Genomic DNA, 14919 nt, shown 5'->3' on the forward strand with positions numbered 1-14919 from the left:
CCGCTCCCGGGCCGGCCGGTGCCGCGCTGTGGGCCGGAGGTTGCGGGCCGGCAGCGGCTGTGCGGAGAGGAGCCGGCAGTCAGGCGGCCGCGTGGGCTCCTCACTTCCTACTCGGGGCAAGATGGCGGGGGACGAGGCGGGAGTGACTCTGGGGCAGCCGCACCTCAGCCGGCAGGATCTCGGCACCTTGGTGAGCGCCGCTCGTGGGGCGCCCAGCAGCGAGATCGGGCTCCCGGAGCTCGGCGGGGGCGCCCCGGGAGCGGAGGGGGCGGGCGTGTGGGCGAGGGGTGCGGCCCCAGGAGCTGGGAGCCTTCTGCCGGGCCCCACCGCTGCCGATGCGTGCCGAGGGGGCGCGGGAGGCGGCGGCGCCCGGGGAGCCGAGCTCAGCACGCTGGGCAGCAGGGGCCGCGGCGAGGGCAGGGGGACGCGGGCCGAGGGCAGGGGGACGCGGGTCGAGGGCAGGGGGACGCGGGTCGAGGGCAGAGCGGCGGCCGAGGGCAGGGGCCGCGGGTCGAGGGCAGAGCGGCGGCGCGCAGAGCAGGTCCCGCCGGTCCTGGCGGGTGTGGGGCGCCCGGGCGAGGTGCTTCTCCTCCCGGTGAGCATAAGGCTCCGCGGCTCCGTGTCCCGCCGGCGCCGCTGAAGCTTTTATGGCTCACTGGTGGGTGCAGTTTTCCTCGAGTAAGAGTTGCCCTGTTCTGTCGTATTAAAGATTTTTCCCTTTCTGAGATAGAACCATAAATTTGAGCCGTTTCTCTACAGCAAGTTCTAGGAGTTGTCTATTAGCCCTGTCTTGGTTTGCCAAGACAACTTTCTTGACTATTAAAAACTGCCGAGAAATACCAGATCTACCTACCACTGCAGCTACCACTTCAACCAGTTGCAGTGGTCACCTGCTGTGGCAGCCTTGCCTGTTAAATGTCTCACCTGAGCTGCCTCACCTATTACACTTATATGCTAGTCTAAATGTATATGTAATGTATATTTCTAATTCAAGTGTATTGTAATGTACATAGTCAAAAATCCTGTTGCTGTGTCTCCTGTGTTTAAACTGGAACAACTTATTTGTCTTAACAGTAATAATATTTTATGTTCTTTGGGCTTGAGCACAGGAATTCCCTACGGCAGTGTGTTAGTTATTTCAGATGGTTTCTTTTCTTCCTGTCATTGTTGACCATGGCATTTCCTAGTTGGGAAAGGCACAGATAGAGACTAGCTGGAAGGTCAGCAGGAATTACCTTTAAAGGCTTATTCTGGCGGCCCTTGAGTGCTTACGGCTGAGTGAAGCTTCTTGCTGAGCAATACCCTTGTACCAGTCTTGAGGAAAAAACTGCACGCGTGCACGATTTCATGCACCAGGAAGAATTCTCCTGGTGGCAGGAATTGCATCACGCTGAAATTCTGGTCGCCCGGCTACATGGTGCCATCTGCAGGTCACGTTCCCATCGCTGGGAAGTCATTTTAAGTTCCATATATGAGAAATATAAATTTAGTTGTGTGTCTTAGATGTTCAAAACTTGCTTTGTATTGAAGATGAACATTTTATTAATGTCATACTTGAGAGCAGAATGACTGAGCTTATGTTTTTACACAGATGTGTTTGATCATTTTGCACAGAACTTTCATGTAACAGTGTAAACAATATGTGATTTAATGTTTGTATTATTTATATCTTAAATTTTGTCCTGCACTGAGGACTCTTCTGACATCATGTCTCTGCTTGAACTGAGTAGCTCATCCATGTGAATTCGATGCAGGATGGATATTAGCTTTACAGAACATTTCAGTGGATTTCAGCAGTTGTCCATTATTTGGACAAACAGCTTTGAAAAAACCTAAGCAACTCTTTCAGAGTTGTTTCTTTATCTATACAGAGTTTATTTGTGAGGTTTTTGTTTTGCCGGTGGCTACCAATAAGTTCACACAACAGACTACTTAGGACAGCAGAATTTTTGTCTGGTACCTAAAGCAGCAATAACAGTACCCGAGGGAAAAAATAACCATTAAAAAGAAAAAAAAGCCATGGTGCTAATGAAACCTCTGGACCCACTGACTCCTAGTTGTAATTATGGATTGGCTTAATGGAACCAATTAAACAACTGTTTATTGACAAAGCTTTGTTTATAAAATATTAGTGCAGTTCATCATGTAGACTGTTGAAAATGAATTTGCCTGTTATGTGTAATTTAGGTTCAGGGGTATGTAGGGGATTGGGGTCTTTTGTTAAAATTTTCTTTTGAGGTTTCTTGTTTTGTTTACTCCCATCTTTAACACTTTGCAGACAAGACTGTTTCACAGTCAGGATTTTGAATTGTAGCCTGTATTGATTCACAAGCAAGACTTGGATCACTTTTCACATGGATTTCACACTTTTAAAAGACTGGAATGCACATAGTATAACTGGATTTTGCTGAATAGAACTATCAGTTGACCTTCAAGTTTCTAAATTTTTAACTTGCTAAACATTTATATACAAGATGAATAAATTTAAAAATCTCCCTTATACAGGATGTTACCAAGTTGACGCCACTTTCACCAGAAGTCATCAGCAGACAAGCAACAATTAATATAGGTAAAAAAAAACCTTATGAAAAAGAGGGGCGTGTTAAGGTGTCTCTTTTTGATGCTGGTGCAGTAGCAGATGGTGCCTGTGTGGTAATACTTTCAAGAAATATGTACAGAAACAAAACATAGTAGTTTTAGGGACTTGTCAAGCGCTTTTGATTTATAAAGCACCAGTTTTATTTTAGGAGCACAGTTGAATGGTATGGGGAATAGTTGCTAAAGCAAAATTTATTTTACCTTGAAATAAAGGATTGAAATGACTTTCATTCAAATGCAAAGATCTGTCCATTGGGAGCACAATTTCAGGTCTTGTTTGTTTCAATAAAAATTATTACAAATTATATATGTATGCCATATGAACTTACTGCCTGTGAAGAATTTGGGGTAATTTTGTACTGATTGTAGTGGAGCTTTGCACAGAATTAAACTGTGGTTTATTGACAAACATTTCCTTTTAAAACACAGGTACAATTGGTCATGTAGCCCATGGAAAGTCAACAGTAGTCAAAGCTATATCTGGAGTTCATACTGTCAGATTTAAAAATGAACTGGAAAGAAATATCACAATCAAGCTGGGTTATGCTAATGCAAAGGTGAGTCATCACTGTAAATATAGCAGCTATGTTGCTAATATATTTCAGGGGAGATGAAAGATTACAGGTAACTAACCCTTGAGGAATTAAACCTTTTTTCAACTTTAAATAATCACAGATTTACAAGCTGGATGACCCAAGCTGCTCTCGACCAGAGTGCTACCGATCCTGTGGAAGTAGCACCCCAGATGAGTTCCCTACAGATATTCCTGGCACCAAAGGGAACTTTAAACTAGTCAGGTAACTGCTTTAAATTGCTGGAATAAATTGTATTTACTTCCCTGTGTATGGAAACAGGATTGAGCTGTGAGCTGAATGGATTCTGGTAGACTGCACATTCTTAGATCTGGCACCCCTGGGCTAAGGCATTGTCTAAACTGAATTCATTGGTGGTGATGAGCATTTCATGGTTGAGCCCAGCTGTGTCTGCTGGCCTCAGCTACTTGCGGAACATTGAAGTTAAATTTCTGCTATTAATATAAGTACATTTTAAAACCAGCCAGATTGAGAACTAATGTGGAACTCACAAACGCATCTTTAAAATTCTTTCTGGAAGGGTGACCTTTGTTGAACTTTTTCTTCCTGAGGGCAGAGTTTCCAAAGTTTTTTAAATTAATATATAAAAGCCTGATGCTTAATGTGAGATCAGGCCTCTCACTGGAGGCCAAGTGTTCTTTACTCAATTTCTGATAAAGTATAGCACGGTCTATATGCAGTGGTTATATGGGTCTGCACAATGATTGTTCAAACAAGAGTAGTCATTAAGACTGTTGTACAAGATTCTTAGTTTGTGTTTATGTAAAATACATGTGGGCTGTGACCATGTGTCTTTCCTTTTCTCAGATTCCCAGTAGAGCACTTGTACTAAGATTAACTTCTTTTGGAGTGTGTCAGGCAGGCAGCCATTGTGAAACAACTGGTTAAAAACTTTGCATTCTTTATCCTACAGGTTTTTTGCTTGTAGATTTCTAACGTCATCAGCAAAGCACAAAATTAGGCCCTTGCTTTTTGGTGGCCTGCCACTAAGAACAAGGATTCTTCTCTAGATAGGTTCAGGAAAGAAAATAGTGAATCAAGTATCTTGGTCTGCACAGTAAAACCATAAGTTTGGAAATGTAACATCATGCCTGTAGACAAATCTTTGAAGTGCAGTTATAACCATATATTTAAAGATGCATCATTTCCTAAGATTGAAGAATGGGAGGTGCCTTTTAAAAGAGATAAGAGAAATCCCATGTGGTGTATTGGAGTTTGGGTCAGTGGTGGTGGGTTGGTTTGATTTTGGGCTTTTAACCTGGTGCATTTAACTCTAATCTAATTTAGAGTAAATTCTTGAAATATTAAAGAGGTACTTAATGTGGACATGTGGTATTAAATCTGAAAACTCAGAAAAAGCATTTGGTAGCTGTTCAGTAGCGTTTGTGTTCTTTTAGAACTTTTTTAAAATACTATTTTAAGGATACTTTTAACTTCTGTATCTGGCTAATCACTGACATAAATCAGTCAGAGGAATTGTTGATAATGGGCTTTTGGATTTCTCTTTCACCTTTTCCTGCAACAGGCATGTCTCTTTTGTGGATTGCCCTGGCCACGATATTTTGATGGCTACCATGTTGAACGGTGCAGCAGTAATGGATGCAGCTTTGCTGTTGATAGGTAACAATTGCTACCCAAAAGCAGAACTCTATTTTGTAGTAGCACGAAGCATTATGTGGGCTTTAAAATCTCCTGGGATGTGGTGAGCAGTTTAAACATGTGAATGTTTTTGAGATGTGTGAAAGAAAATAAAGTGCTGCTACAATGGTGATGTACTCTAACAAGCTGGCTTGTTTTAAACACAGCTATCTATACTCACCAGTCTGGTAGCTGGCCCCATTGACAGAAGATAGGTAATAAAAAACTCGGTAGTAGTATAGCACTGTAAAATTTTTATCACTTTATGGGAACATATTAGCTGCATTTTGAGTTTCTCTGAAGGTTCAGTTTCCTTTAAATGTGCATGCAGTCTTTGCTATACAGTAGAGTTCACAAACAACAGTACAAACAGTAACCCAGATAAATGTAGGCAAAATTTAAGTACAGGAGATTTAATGTAATCCAGACAACTTTTGTTCAGATTTGCAAGCGACAGAAAGTGAGTAAAACTGATTTTTCTGTCTGTAGAACATTTTAGTGTTCTGTAGTGATACATAGCAATTATCTTACCTTGATAGGATATGTCAACAAAAGGAAAATACAGCTTCAGATATTGTAATTTAAAGTCTGAGATAGATGATGAGCTATCCTTTCTTCTGCCTGTTTATCTCTAGAAAGTGTGATAGACCAAACTTCAGGCAAGATTAACCACCATAATCATACATCAGCCAATGCTGGGTTCTTAGCTGAAATCTAAACCATGCTGATAGCAGCCCTATTCACATACTTGATAGTTTGGGGATCTTGGTATTTTTATGACTTTACTGATAAAAAAATATGAAGATATTTCTTGAAAAGTAATTTGTGTATTGCACTACAGTTAACACTGAGATACCTGAAGAGCTAAAGGATGGTGTAAGCCAAGTTAGGTGTTGGTATCTTTGGATATTTTAGGTGAGTGATCCTAGTAGGAGCAGGTGAAACGGGGGAACCTCTCTGGCATCTTGTTATCTGTCCTGCATTGTGTGGAGGCTAGAGCCAGCAGTGCTAGGAGAAGAGGTGCTTATTGACTTGGTTGCTTCACATGCTGAAAGACAATTGTCTTTTTTCTTTTTTTTTTTTAACATAGTGATAGTAGGTGGAAGTAGATATCCTAACTGTAGGAGTTTTGTCTGTCTTTATAGTTTCTATATTCCAGTCACTTCTCTTCTTTCAGCTGGTAATGAGTCATGCCCTCAACCTCAGACCTCAGAACATCTAGCTGCTATAGAAATCATGAAACTGAAGCACATTTTGATTCTACAGAATAAGATTGACTTGGTGAAAGAGAGTCAGGCTAAAGAACAGTATGAACAGATTCTTGCATTTGTACAAGGTAAGTTTTCAAGAGCAGAAATCTAGTAAGTGGTGGAAATTCAGTGTTGAGACATGGACATAGTAGTTTTCTGTATGTTCATAGAAAAGCTTATCTTGGGCAATGCAGGTGTACATAGTCTGTTAATGTGAAAATTAGACTCTGGGAGTTGTGCTTCTTGCCTGTTTCAGCCTGTTTGCATACAATAGTGTTACGTCTCTGGGTCAGAGCTCTAGATGTAAAACTAACATCAGTTGCACTTACGTAGTAGCTTTCAGTGGATTTGTGGTATCTTCCTGGAGTGCTTCTTTGGTAGAGATTTCACTGTGATTTTACTGCAGTGCAGGAGAGAAGGAAGCTGTACTTGCTAGGGGCACCTTGTAGGTTTAAATACATTAATTTTTTTTTTATCTAATGACAAAAGATTGCTCTTTCATCTGTCTGTTTAAATCCAGTTTGGGCAGTGTTATCTTACTCTGTAAAGGTCTGCTCACCTGTACAGTGATTTGAGTTTTATCTTTCCCTGGAGTTTCCCCTGTTTTCCCTGTTTATCTGCAGTAGGTGGGATATGTGACAAGCTGCAGAACTAGATTGTCAGCACCAGAAGTTACCAGTGGGTCTTTCTTTTCCTTTTTTCTTTCTTTTTTCTTTTTCTTTTTTTCTTCTTTTGTAATTCATAATTGTTGCCTTGCAGAAGCTGTTCATAACTGTCAGAGTGGCTTGATGTGTAAATTTGGAGTTTGAAAATTCCAAGTTGTTGCAAGGAACATAAGGACTTTTCTAAAATATGTATTTGTATTGAAAAATTTGAAAATCATAAATCATTAAATTAACAGGAAATTTAGTTTGTCATCATGAAACCTGACTGTAAAATTAACACTGCTGTATCCAATACTGAGATATTGACCTCTCTTAGGAAATCTTTAAAATATTTCTGATGACAATATAGGAAGTGAATTCTGCCTTGTGGAAGGTTATCTTGCACACTTTCAGAATGCTTCAAAAAGTAGGTGTGGCTATGTGAGCTAAAATGTTGAAGGGAGGGATAGATGCTCTGATACTGCTTTGGGAAATACACATATAACATGCCACAAGGACAGAACACTTAGTCATATTAAGGCTTAATGTTGAACTTGATTTTGTTTTAGGTACAGTTGCAGAAGGAGCTCCAATAATTCCAATCTCAGCACAGCTGAAGTACAACATAGAGGTGGTTTGTGAATACATAGTGAAGAAAATCCCGGTCCCTTTGCGAGACTTCACATCTGAACCAAGGCTCATTGGTATGTAAATGCTCAGGCCTGGGTTTGTGGCCAAACATTTTCTGAAAGTGTCTGCACTTGGAATAGCACATGCTGAGTGCCCTAAACAGAAGTGAGTTTAAAAGGAGTGTTTCGGATGCTCTTATTTTAAAACGTGAATGCCTTCTGAGATCTGTATTGTTTGTTCACTGCTAATTGCTGTTGGTTTTGTGTATAGTCTGTGCATATGACAGCTTAAAAGGCAATAAAAGTGAGAAATTTTTATCTTAGAAACATTCCTTTGGTTGTTATGAATTTAGTTTTGATTTAACAAAATACTGGCAAACTGATGCATTTGATAATTAAATCATTTCCATGGAAATATTTTGGGAAGCTTTGTTAAATCTTTTGTATTTGACTCCTTTTTCCTGGTTATAATTGTCAAAGTTTCAGTTCTTTTCCAGCATACTATGAAATGCAGTTCCTATAAGGAATTCATTTGCTTGCCTTTTTTTTCCAATAATCCAAGGGAGTCCTACATTGCATAAATGCATAAAAATTCACCATGTTACATCAAGGTTACGGTGTTCAGCTATGAGTACATTAAAACAAAGTTCTGGTATTCACAATTAACATTTTGAATATTGAAGCGGTTTTGTAAAATGGTTGATCATTGCTTTCTTTTTCAGATCTTTAAGTTACTTTCTAATATGCAGAAAAAATATTATGAAGCATTTATATATATGAGCAGTTTAAATAGTTTTGTGAATAAAATTAACTGTCTGCCTAAAAATTTGGAATAAAATACTGATTGTTCTGGTTTTGTAACATTTATAAATATGTGTATCCTTTCATAAGAACAGAGAAGCAGTCAAAGTTGCTAAAGAAAGACATTGTTTAAAAACCTGATAGTAAATATAAACCTGGCTGTGATCTCTTCAGTTATTAGGTCTTTTGATGTCAACAAGCCTGGCTGTGAAGTTGATGACCTTAAGGGAGGCGTTGCTGGTGGCAGTATTCTAAAGGGTGTTTTAAAGGTAACCCTTTCTCTTTCTTGACTGGAATTTGTAATGACAATGAGTCCAGGTTTTCCACATTTGCTGCAAAATGTATCTATATAATTGATTTTTTTTTTCATTTTGAGTACAGTCACATGGCACTTATCCTTTCTGTATGTAGTTCATTTTCACTTTACAATTTTAAAACACCAGAACAAGAAGCACTAGTTTTATTTTTTAAAATATATTATTGTAGTCTTAATAATGATAACAGATTTAATTTTGCTAATAATGATAACAGATTTAATCCCTCACAAAAATGGAAGGAGCGGGTTTTTTTCCTGTCCTACCACTTCTACTTGCTGAATTATTGTGGGGAAGAGGAGAGCAAAAGAACTTTAAAAGCACACTTTAAAAGAAGTGTGTGTGGGTTCTCACAGGTCCCACTTTCCCATTTAAGTGTTCTGTATATTTTGATTTTTTTATTTTGCTTGCTTGCTGGCAGTAGACAGAAACTTTAAAAGGATTGCTTTGTTAGGCTGGAGAGCAAACTGTCTTTAAACATTTATACAGCTTGTACTTCCTCTGGTTTGCAGTGTATTGATGTCAGTCAGTTACACTGATTGAATTAACTCAATTTTTCTCAAAGCTGAAATATTTCTAAATTAAATACAGTGTTTAAAAATTAAATTTAATTGTTGGAATTATTGCTGATAAAGATCCTTTGCTAAAGCAGTTTTACAAATTATATTGAAAAGAAAATCAGATGTTACATTTACTGTAAATACTGTTCAATTTGCATCAAACAGTGCAACAGAAATCCTACGAGTTCTACACTAGCCCAGAACCAAGGACTCATACAAAGTAGATCTTGGGATACATAAGTCTTACTTGTGCTTAGTCAGCTTTGTGTTCCTGTGAAATAACCAGTTAAACACTTTCTCACTTTTGTCATTAGGTGGGCCAGGAAATTGAGGTGAGGCCTGGTATTGTGTCCAAGGACAGTGAAGGCAAACTCATGTGCAAGCCAATCTTTTCCAAAATTGTGTCACTCTTTGCTGAACATAATGATCTACAATATGCTGCTCCAGGAGGCCTTATAGGTAAGAATATTCTCTTATGAAAAGCTTAATTTCTTCATGCTTATTGAAAACACTTGGTTTCATTCAACAGTCAATTTGAGTGTAATTAACAAAAACACCATGAGGATTTTTAGATAATTCGTATATGTAGAGAGAGACAGGGTTGGTGTGAAAAATGGATATTTAAGAATTAAATCATTTTCCTGAATGTCACTGGCCTATACAGGTCAGCTTGCACTGTAAATTGTACCAGCTTTAACAGCAGAATATTTCTTCATCTGTTTAGATAGAGCTCACAGTCTTGCTGACATTCTGAAAGTGCTGCCCAGGTAGTAGGAAATTCCCAGTACATTCTCTGTTTTTTTAGATCATCTTCAAATATTTTAGCTCATAAAAATGACAACAACCTTTCAGTTACTCCGTCTGACTTCCCTTGTTGTGTTGTAGGTGTTGGCACTAAGATTGATCCCACTTTGTGCCGGGCTGACCGCATGGTGGGCCAAGTTCTTGGGGCAGTTGGGGCACTGCCAGAAATATTTACAGAGCTAGAAATTTCCTACTTCTTGCTGAGACGACTCTTAGGTGTGCGCACTGAAGGAGACAAGAAAGCTGCAAAGGTCTGTGCCCCTTCTTTTGTTTGTCCTGGTTTTGCTTCCTGTGCTAATTTTCATTAATGAATATATTTCTTTGATCATATGTAGACATTTTGTCTCAATGTTGATACAAGCTTGTCACAAAACTTATCTGCTTGTTTAATACTGTCAAAGAATGGTTTTCAGAGGAGTAGAAATTCATATCAGTAGTTTAAATCAGCATAAAGTATTTATGTGTCATGAAATGTATTTTTCTAAACATGCTGGTAGCTGTTTTCTTTTGCTATCATTCTATTCATTTGTGCAATAATTGGTTTTACAGTGGTACTGATCTACTTCCTGCTGAGATGCTTTTTGTAGGTTTTTTCACTGAATAAACTTTAAAGTTTAAATATTTTTTAAATACTCTGGTTGAAAAAAAAAACTGAACTTGAGGCACAGCACCAACTTTTGTAACACAATCTATTTTACACAAATGAACTAAAAGATCATAATTTCCTCAGTTGGAATTTAAAATTATAAACTGCTTCATGCAACAGTGAGCAAAATGCTTCAGCACTCTCTTATCCTGTGAAATTGATTATTTGAATTTTTTTTTTTATGTAGGCATAAGGGAAATGAGAATACACCATCCTGGTAAATAATCTGTAGAACATCACAGTTCATAACAAAATCTATGTTTTTAATACGTTATATGAAATCATCGGTATATAGAAAATGTAGATCAATCCCAAGAAAGTACATCATACCAAGAACCTCAGAACTATATGTACAACATCTTTATGTATTTGTCCTTTTGCATATAAAACTTCCATCTACTGACACTGCTGCCCATAATTTGTGTGTGTATATTTATAGTATTTCTCAACTGTATCTTTTTGTGGCAAGAAGATAACAGAAGATAACTTGGTACTGTCTGTGCTATTTTGTTTTTTAGTACTAAAGCTTATGTTTCAGAGTTTTGTATGTCTGTCTTCAGGTGCAAAAATTATCGAAGAATGAAGTTCTGATGGTAAACATAGGATCCTTATCTACTGGAGGGAGAGTCAGTGCTGTAAAGGCTGATTTGGGGAAGATTGTGCTAACTAACCCTGTATGCACAGAAGTGGGAGAAAAAATTGCTCTGAGTCGAAGAGTTGAGAAACATTGGCGGTAAGTTGGTGGGGTATGTGGTGGCTACATTGTTAACAAAAAAGTACATGGATCTGATTTTGTACTAGAATAGGTAAGTGTATGTCTGTTTTAAAAATTATTCTGGATTCTCCTAAGATATTGTCACAATAGTTGTAGAATGCTTCATTTCATTGCTATCCCTTTTTTAAACAAACACCATGATTGGGAGGGTACCTGTTAGTTAACAAAGAAACACCTGAGGTTCATGTTTGTTGCCCAAACTGCCAGGCTGTAAATTGAGCTCAGTAGGGAATCTCGGCAAAGGGTTTGGGAAATTCTCACAATGTTAAGCCAAACAGCCATCTTTATGCACACCTCAGTAGTTTTCTACCTGTGGAGCTGCATGTGATTTCTAGTGCAACCTGGAAGTAACAGCAGGGGAACAGAGGAGGGATGTTTGAATGTTTTGCGTACTACAAGCACAGAGGAAAGAATAAAGTATCAACTGGATTGACCCATTCGAATCACAAATATAAAATGTCTGACTGCAGAAGCATCTGGAGGCTGAAAATGATGTACAGAATTGGTTGGTGATTCATTTTATCTCAGTGCCAGACTCTTTAGGTGATTACATCCTGTACCTGTCACAGGTTTCCTAAGTCTGGATTGATAAGAACAGAAGAGTATTTAGATTTGTCAGCTCTGCACAGCTCTTGTAGTATGAGAGAGCACAGCCATTTTTACAAGAAGTCTGTACTGTATGGAAAGGAACCAAGCTTTAAATATCCATGGACGCATGTTTCTTTTTCAGATGACAAGAAAATGTAGACAAGAATTTAGTGCTTGCTGTCTCAGAGCAAGATGACAAATTAGGGAAGAGATTATTTTTATTTTCTGAAAAAAATACCCAAGGCAAAAGACAACATGTCTTGAACAGGAGGGAAAAAAAGGCAGGACCCAAATTAAGTCAGGTAAAGCAAAAGGAAGAGGAGAAACTGTATTAGAAATTATGCCTGCTCTTTTTTTTAAGCTGTAGACTGATAGCCTGTGCAAATAATAATGTGTCTTTTGTTGCTTCTGGAGATTATTTCCCAGTTAAAAAACTTGACCAAATTTTGCTGAAAAGCCCACCCGTCTCTTGATTATGAGGTGGGCAAATAGTGGCAGCCTGCTGTAAATATAGTTATTGAAAAGTTGATTCCTATGCTGTATTAAAAAGATAAAGACAATATAAGGAAACTAAAAAGTTGGGAAAAGGGAAAGAAGGCAAACTGGGAAAACCAGCATAATAAAATCTAATTGTAGGAAAGATAATATACAGTTGGTACTGTGAAAAGGAACTTGCAGCCTGAGACAATGGAGTACTGAAAATAGAGAAGAAAGTTCATAAAGCAAGACTAAAAAGAGGTATAAAATAAAAAGGAAATATAAAGAGGCATAGGGAGAGGTTCAACAGCAAATGGGATACTTGAGTGATTCCAAGGATCAGTGAATTCAAAGATGGTCAAGTTATGACCCATGGATATGGTACTAAAAAGTGGGAAATGCTGCTCTGATAAACTTCAGTTTCTTTTCTGGTGTCTCAAGACAGGCTCTACTGCTTAGCAAGGTAAATTGAGATGCATGTGGGGTTTCTCACCAGAAATTGGAAAGGTTTTGAACACAGTTTTACTAATAATATGAGATACCTGCTGTCTGTGGAAATGGATGTATCCTGAATTTCTTTCTACAAGTATATTTTTCTGAGGCAATAGTGGCCTATAAAAAAGGCCTTCATTTTCCTGAATATAAATAGCAACACTCACCTGAGAGCTGAGTTACTGCCACAGGCTACCATTGAGAGTTACAGCTGTTTGTAATCTTAGTGAATTTTCATTTCTCCTTCAAAGTAATGCAACACTTCACACACAGGTGAAAGATCAAGCTGTGAATAGATTTACCATCCAACAGTACAAAATGAGTTACAATATTTTCAGATTTTCAGCTTCTCTTCAGGAGTACACACTTAGCTGGTCACAAATGTCCTCTGTCCTTCACCCTTTTCTATTCTGTGTTCCCACTAAGCAGGTTTAGTTCTTGTAGAATGTTTTGGATGGGAGACAAGTGTAGAAAATCCAAAATGTAAGAACTGAAGGCATAAGAAGGACAGAAGGATGTTGACTTATTCAGGATGTTTCTGACTACTAGTAAAAGTAATATAAACCTTTATTTTTTTGCAGTTTAATTGGTTGGGGTCAGATCAGAAGAGGAGTGACAATCAAGCCAACTGTTGATGATGACTGAAGAACAAAAGAGTGCTTCATTTTTAAAGATGAAGTGCCTATTTCTGTTTTGGAGGGGGTGTATTTTCACAGTGGAATTGGAAGCTGTGCAAACAGGATCTTGGAGTTGTATGGCTGTCCTCATACCTTTTATTGAATTTTACCCTCTTACTAAAATACTAGTCACTATCACCATTAAAAGTGTAAAAGAATTGGCATAGGGTGGGTTTCATTATCCACGTTTTAGTAGAAATTAATTGTACATGTCTCATGGCATGTCTAATTTATGTTACTTTGTGTTTCAGACATATCTGTTTCATATCAGTCAAACCAGCCCCAGTGTAACACACAAACCATAAATCTGGTATTGAAATAAAATATTGCTTATTTTCATTAATTCATACAGTTTTTCTAAGTAACAAAAGACTGCAGTGATTGTTCCACGTTCAAGATTTAAAAGCAAGCAAACTCTTCTTGGAAGACTAGTACCTTTTCTGCACAATTTATGTTTAGACAACTGTTACCAACAAAAAACTTTATTTCTTTGTTTCTATGGTTCTGATTTTAGGATTCTAAAGTATTCCACTTTGTAATTAGGATGGCAATACTGACTGACTTGAATTTGTCATTTCTGATATTACTACATGTTTTCTTAAATCCCCAAAGGGAAACCACAAGTAAACTGGATCTGAACTGGCAGTATTGGTTTTGACCTATAGTATGGATTTATGAAAGTAATGTGATTGATTGGGACATAACTTTGTCATCATGGAACTCTGTGGGAGTGACTTGGGAGTTCTTTATACAGTAGGAGTAAACAACTTTAAAATTTTGTTGAGCAAATATAAAATACTGGGAAGAGGCTGTAGAAAGGAATGATTTGGGGTGAGGGCAGAGTTATGGTGGTGGAATAGTGAATAAGGTGAGGAAAAAAGGTATAAAACCACTTTTGTTTAGCTACTCTGAACCACAAGCCTCAGGATAAAACAATGTAATAAACTTACTGTAGGGTGCTAATACTTTAATCCATTTAGATTTCACTTCTTCATTTGTACTAATATACATAGTTCTTGCTGGTTTATATACTATTTAGCAAGTTGTGCTACTTAACATATTTTGGTACAAAGTACTGCATGTTTTCAAAGTTTGGTTTTGGTTTTATTCAATATCTTCAAGGGCTTTCTAAAGCCCTTTCACTCATCAAACTGGAATTTGATGAAACAGCTTGCATTTTGTTCCTGATTTTGCACTATATTGTGTTCCCTTACTCTGTCTACATTCTTGTACTCAGTTTTTCCATTTGTAAAGTACTAGCTCACATGGTGTTGAGAGTAAATACATTAATTTTTGAATAGTGCTTTTCCATTTTAAAAGCAGGAGTCAGGTGTAGTTCTCTCTGACTCTCAGGCACTTAACCAATCTACAATCTTAAATGTCTCTGTTTCAAGGATTCCATCTTCCATGCTTTGGTAGCTCCTTTCTGTAAC

General features: G+C 38.1%; 1 protein-coding gene across 1 annotated transcript; it reads left to right on the forward strand.

Moving 5' to 3' along the window:
- Window positions 1–107: 107 nt before the first annotated feature.
- On the forward strand, window positions 108–14131 carry EIF2S3 (eukaryotic translation initiation factor 2 subunit gamma). Its single transcript, XM_021553027.4, has 12 exons — window positions 108–190; window positions 2506–2569; window positions 3028–3155; window positions 3274–3395; window positions 4717–4811; window positions 6007–6165; window positions 7293–7427; window positions 8328–8422; window positions 9342–9486; window positions 9913–10082; window positions 11038–11210; window positions 13391–14131. Exons 1-12 carry the CDS (start codon window positions 122–124, stop codon window positions 13452–13454), a joined length of 1419 nt encoding a protein of 472 aa, XP_021408702.1. The 5' UTR covers window positions 108–121; the 3' UTR covers window positions 13455–14131.
- The last annotated feature ends 788 nt before the right edge of the window (window positions 14132–14919 follow it).

The sequence above is a fragment of the Lonchura striata genome, chromosome 1 (assembly GCF_050655825.1).
Source record: "Lonchura striata isolate lonStrDom1 chromosome 1, ASM5065582v1, whole genome shotgun sequence".
In the NCBI taxonomy this organism is placed as follows: domain Eukaryota; kingdom Metazoa; phylum Chordata; class Aves; order Passeriformes; family Estrildidae; genus Lonchura; species Lonchura striata.

What these genes read in the sequence shown, in the direction of transcription:
- EIF2S3 (XM_021553027.4), top strand. Translation starts at nt 122, where the DNA reads ATGGCGGGGGACGAGGCGGGAGTGACTCTGGGGCAGCCGCACCTCAGC. An exon ending in GGCAGGATCTCGGCACCTTG is followed by an intron (nt 191 to 2,505) that starts GTGAGCGCCGCT and finishes TCCCTTATACAG; the next exon opens with GATGTTACCAAGTTGACGCC. An exon ending in GGGAACTTTAAACTAGTCAG is followed by an intron (nt 3,396 to 4,716) that starts GTAACTGCTTTA and finishes TTCCTGCAACAG; the next exon opens with GCATGTCTCTTTTGTGGATT.